General features: G+C 66.6%; 1 protein-coding gene across 1 annotated transcript; it reads right to left on the minus strand.

Moving 5' to 3' along the window:
• Window positions 1-243: 243 nt before the first annotated feature.
• On the minus strand, window positions 244-3,240 carry C2CD4C (C2 calcium dependent domain containing 4C). Its single transcript, XM_059831815.1, has one exon. It carries the CDS (start codon window positions 3,220-3,222, stop codon window positions 1,963-1,965), a length of 1,260 nt encoding a protein of 419 aa, XP_059687798.1. The 5' UTR covers window positions 3,223-3,240; the 3' UTR covers window positions 244-1,962.
• Between the last annotated feature and the right edge of the window lie 2,631 nt (window positions 3,241-5,871).

The raw sequence follows: 5,871 nt of genomic DNA on the forward strand, positions 1-5,871 counted from the left end.
TCCCCCCCACCCCCAGCAGCGCCTGGGTCCCACCAGCCCTTTGCAGGCGCAGCACCCCAGGGACCGCAGGGTGCTGGTGAGGGGTGCGCAGGGCTGTCAGGCAGCAGCCAGTCAGGCAGAGTCCCCTTCCTGCCCTGGGTCTGCTCAGGGGCAGGATGTTCAATCCCAGCCCAGGGACGTGGTCCATCTCCCCGTCCCACCCTCCCCAGAGCCCCCATCTCCCCCCAGGGTGAGCCTGGACACTCAGGGGCCAGGAGCATCCCCTGCGTTGGCTCCTGGGGGAGCAGTGGGAAGCCTCCGGTGAGAAATCCCCTGCGAAGGAGGGACGTGTCTGGTCCTTATGTCCTGCATGGTTTGTTTTCAGCCACAAGCTCAACAAACAGCCACGATCACCCCACTTCCCCCCGACATGCAAACACCACGCTATCAGAACCATGCCTCTCGTACCTGAAACATATTTACAGACAGAAGTAAAACACGCTGGGAAAGATCAGCCTCGGATATAAATAGCCAACACTGAAATCTGCCATCTGCTGCAAAGGACAAGGAAGGAACATCAACTGCCACCAACAGAGGTTAACACAGAGGGACACGTGTGTACGTGTGTGTCCACGCGTGCTGCAACAGGCAGGGACAGGAGCACTGTGAATTCTGCTCCCTTCCACAGAAACATGCAGAGCCCGATGCAATGAGTAACACCACACCAAACAACAACAAGGCGTCTGTTTTATCTACCCGCAGAAATGCCCCAGCCGGCATTTCCCCCATTCCCAGTGCCTCCAGCCGGTCGGCCAGGATGCGAAGGGGTGGGAGCACCCCACACCACTCCAAAGGGAAACTGTAGAGCCAGGCCAGTCCCTTTGGGGAGCCAGGTCCTGCTGGGCACAGGGGCTTCGTGGCCCCATGGGACACATCCCTCCCACCCGGCGGGTGCAGACACTCACAAGCCCCCAAGCCCCCGCAGGCAAGGAAGGGCAGAGGGTAGGGGAGCCTCAGCCACAGCCTGCCCTGCTGCCCAGCAGCACCTGGGGATGTCCCCAGGGCCAGCCAGACCACCAGCACTCAGGGAGGGCTACTCCTGTCACCTCGGCTTTTGTCAGCAAGCATGTCTGCTAGGACACCGCACGGGACCACCCGGGTGCCCGGGGCAAGGGGTGCCAGCCCCCAACATCTCCCTCCCATGGGCAGGGGATGGGCACAGGCTGCCTCCTGGATTTGGGCAAACCCAAAGCCCTTGAAGCTCCGGGAGCAGCTTCCCGCAGGGGGTCAGCAGCAGGGGGGGTGGGTAGGGAGGGCATCCCAGGAGGCTGTGGGTGTCAGACCAAGCAGACTTGCACATCTGTGCAGTCCCACAGGGCTGGGAAGAGTCCAGGAAAGGCTCAAAAACCACCAACCTGACTTATCCCCCAGGGTCACCTCCCTTGGCTCACTCTTGGGTCACCTCTGCAGTATTTTCTCTGCAATTTCCAAGACTAGAAACTTGTCTTTTAAATTAAAGCTGAGACTGATGCTATCACCTGACTCCAGGAGCTGGGGCTCTGAGAGAGGTGGCAGTAAGTATGCTACAGAGATCTACCCACCTCCAACCTTCGTGCTGGCCAGCTGGAGACCACAGACACCAGGGAGCGAAGAGCCCAGCAGGTGACATCCATCCTTCCCAGTGCAGATGGGACCAGTGGCTCCTCACTTCCTGCTGGGCTCCAGGAGATGCAGCCCCAGGAGGAAACAGGGAGGGAGCAGAGGGGAGAGGCTGCAGCTGCCGGCCCTGCCTGCCCCGCTGCAGGAGGGCTGGCGCTGGCAGACCCCCACAGCAGCACTGCCCCTGGGGATGCCCACGCTCCGCCGCAGCCCCATCCCTCCTCCGAGGACACCTTCCAAACCCTCCTCCAGCAAGGCCAGGGGACAGGGCCATCCCCCCCAGCCCCACGGGCAGGCAGCTCCCTCGGGGCTGGCAGCAAGCACCTACAGGCAGGACAGGAGGGCGGTGAGTGGCAGCTCCTTCTCCCCCAGCAGCGTGTCCCGCTTAAGACTACTGCCCTTGTTGACCACCTTGAGCTTCAGGGACATCTTCCTGGCGTGGCCGGGGCCCAGCCCGTCAAAGAAGAAGTCCTCGTTGAAGACAGGGTTGCGGCTGTTCTTGACAATGGTGCTGCGCTGCTTCTGCAGCTTCCCGGGGTTGAGGCACAGAGAGACGCAGCAGTTGATGCTGCGCAGGTCGACGAGGGTGTCGTAGAGATCCTCAGCAGAGACAAGCCGCACGCGCAGCCGGGCATTGGAGGGGTCGTACTCGGCGGCCAGGCGCAGGCTCCCGCCCCGGCTGAGCCGCAGGCTGTGCTCCCGGTTGCGGCCCGCTGGCAGGTCCAGAGGCAGCAGGGTGGCAGGCGGCTGCCCCCCAGCCGGGGCGCTCCGGGCACGGCGCTGGGCACTGGGGCTGGTGTCAGCTGAGCTGTCATCGGTAGACAGCGAGCTGTTGCGTGCTACCGAGTGCTTCAGCTTGATGACCTTGGACTGGCTCTCCTGGCTGAAGATCTTCAGCAGGGAGACAGAGCGGGAAAGCAGGGGGGAGCCGAAAGGCGAGGACTCGGCCGAGGAGCATGTGTCGCTCTCGCCGCCACTGAAGTAGCGGCTGGGGTGCATGAGGGCTGCGCCCAGGTCGGCGGGCGCCCGGGGCCCGCTCTCACCATTGAGCTTGGCTCTGCGCTGGGCACTGGGCGAGGTGGCTGGAGAGGGGCAGAGGCTGCTGTGCTCGCTGTGGAAGAGTGACTCTTTGCGCCGCGTGTGGGGGCTCTCCACCAGCGTGGCGAAGCCGTAGGAGGTCTGCGCCTTGGGCACGTAGGGCAGCGACATGGCTGTCTGTGCCTGCGGGTCCACGTTGGTGCCGAAGCCCCCCTCAGCCGTCCAGTCCTCGGCGCTCTCGATCTGGATGATGTGCCGGCCGGTGGCCCGTGGCCGGGGACGGCTGGATGGCCGGGGGCTGCGCGGGGGCTTGCGCCCAGCCAGGTCCTGCTCTGAGGCCGAGGGGCCCAGGGCGGGCGCTGTGGGGGGCTCAGGGCCCTCGGCCTCAGCAGGGGCTGCGCTCAGCTTGGGAGGGATGAAGAAGTCGGGGATCTTGTCAGGGGTGAGGACGTTGCTGTAGCGAGACCCCCGCGGGGACTCCTCCGGCCCCGTGCCCCGGGACCCGCCATTCTCTGCCACGCCACGCAGCCGCTCCAGGAGCCACATGTTGCCGCCGGGTGCGGGGCTGGAAGAGACCCGAGGGGCAACGCTGTCACCAGGGGCCGGGGACCGGTAGGGACAGACCGGAGCCATCAGCCTGGGGGCAACTGGTGGCACCGAGAGACGGGGACCCGCCAGCCCGGGGGATGGGGGACAAGAATGGGAGGGAACCGGCCGCACCGAGGGACATGGAGACCCGCCAGCCCGGGGACAGGGGACGGCAAGGAACCGGCCGCGCCGAGGGACACGGACCCGAGGGACACGGACCCGAGGGACACGGACCCGAGGGACACGGACCCGAGCGATGGGTCGGGACGGGACGGGACGGGACGACCGCGGCGCACAGGGAGCTGCTGCCGGACGAGACGCGAAGCGAAGCGAAGCCAAGCCAAGCCCGGACCGACCGACCGGCGCCGCCGCGAGCGGGAAGTTGCCGGGAGCCGCCGCACCTGGAGCGGAGCCGCCGCCGCCACCGCAGCCCGGGCGGGGCGGGCGCGGACGCGCTTTTATACGGCGGCGGCGGCGGCCCCGCTCCTTCCCCGCGCCGCCGCCGTAATCCTCCGAGCGCGGCGCCCCCGCATTTCCCCGCACCGCGCCGCGCCGCGCCGCGCCTCACCGCGCCCGGCCGGACCGGGGCCGAGCGGCCCCGCGGTGCTGATGCTCGGAGGTACGGGGGCCCGGCCCCGGGAACACCCGCCGCCTGCCCGCGGGAGCGCCGGGGGTGGCATGGGACCGGGAGCGGGGGAGCGCTGAGCCGGGAGCGGGACGGCAGCACCCCGTGCCCCCCGCCAGCGCCCTCCCGCCCCGAGCGCGACCGGGGGCCGCGGCCGGCGGGACGGAGCCGTTCCCCCCCGGGCGCAGCCCGCCCTCCCCTCCGACCTCTTGAGCTCATCAAAGCGCTGAACAAAGCCAACAGCTCTCCAGGGCGGCTCGGAGCTCAAGGACTCGCCGAGTGCATTAAGTGCTCTAATATCGGGGCTGGAGGAGCGGGGGGGGGCAGCGCCGCGGGACACGCGTTTCACCAGCCCCCGGCAGGGACGGCGCTGGGGCAGGATGCGGCCCGGGTGGCGCTGGGGGCAGCGGGGGCGAAACGTCAGAAGGATCCACAGAATCGAGCGTCACTGCAGGCCCCGGTGCTGCGGGGGGGCAGGAGGGGGACAGGAGACCCAAAGCAGGGTGACCGGCCCCAGCCCAGGTCCCGCGTGGATTTGTAGCCGTGGAGACAGGAACGCACTGAGCAGGATGGTGGCATGGGCTGGGGCCGGGAGCTGTTCTTCCCTGGCTGCTGCCCCGTGGATGCCATCAGGCTGCAGGGACAGCTGTCATCCCACAGCGGTGCGGGGCTGGGAATAACCACCAGGAAGGAGAGCCGGGCTGGGTGAGCTCCTTCTGCAGGGGCTGCTGCAGCCGGGCAGCAACTGCGGGAGGTGGGAGGTCTCGGCTCCCTCTGCATCCTGACTCTGAGCTGGTAAAAAGAGAAGGACAGCTGTGCTGAGCTGGACCGAGGGCCAGCAGCCAGCTCTGCCAGCGCCTGGGAAAGGCAGCAGGAGAGAAGGTCCCCAGGGCCTGGGGGAACAACCCTCACTCTCTGGAAGCGAACTGCCCTCCCCTCCCTCTCCCTGCACCCCTTGGTTTCGCCGCATGCCCTCTGCCCGCTGTGCCCAGGCCTCTTCCAGCAGCGAGCGGGTGCTCCCTGGCAGGGCAAGCGCTCTGATTTGTGGTGTTTCTTGGCATGTTGCTCTGCCTGGCTGGGAGCAGCCACTCTAACCAGCTGCAGACCCTCACCAGGAGTGGGCCCCTTGGCACAGCTGCCCCTCACCAGCCACAGGAACAGACCTGGGAAAAGCTGCTGGGACCCTCCAAACAGGGCGTGTGGGGAGCAGGAACCAGCCAGGACCTGGAGGGGTCTGGGCAGGGTTATCTCGGGCACAGTGGTAGGGAAGGGGGACAGTGGAGTCCTGGCTGGACCCTGGGCTCTGCACTGCAGGACACTGAGTCCTGGGTCCTGGGGGGGGGAAGAGGGCAGATGGAGCCTGGGAGAGGAGGACGGGGCTCACGGGAAGGAGAGGCTTGTAAACAAAAGGCTGGTGTTTGCCTTTCCTCCATCCTGCACAACGGTGGATAAACAAGGTGCAGAAATGGTTGAGTTCCCTTGAGATAACAAAGAGTGCTGGAGCCAGACCAGGCCTGCCCACTCGGCTCTGGGCCAGCCAACTCTGGGGCATGGAGGGGAGCAGGGTGCTCGGAGCTGCCTGATGCTTGCTGCGTGCACTGAGCTTGCCTGGGCTCAGCTCGGGGCAGGGCTTCCAGGTTTGAGACAGAAGAGGAGCTGCAGGGGTTGTGCAGAGACGCTGAGGTCTCGAATGCCCCAGTTCCCAGTGAAGGGATGGCAGGAGAGACCTAGCGCTCGCAGCAGAAGCTGGCACGGGCGCTTGCACCTCCGCCACCTCCGGGACATGGGCTGTGCAGGGGGCATCCCTTCCCGGCAGCGCAGGCAGGGGCTGCAGCCAGCCCTGCTGCAGATACGGGGCTGTCAGAGACCAGCGCTTGCCTGTGGTATTGCGCTGCCGCAGCCACTGCGTGCGGCAGGAGCTGCTGGACCTGGAACAGGCAGAGAACAAACGCTCACAGGGTCAGCAGAAATCAAGGTTTCCA

This window comes from Gavia stellata, chromosome 32 (genome assembly GCF_030936135.1).
Source record: "Gavia stellata isolate bGavSte3 chromosome 32, bGavSte3.hap2, whole genome shotgun sequence".
NCBI lineage: Eukaryota > Metazoa > Chordata > Aves > Gaviiformes > Gaviidae > Gavia > Gavia stellata.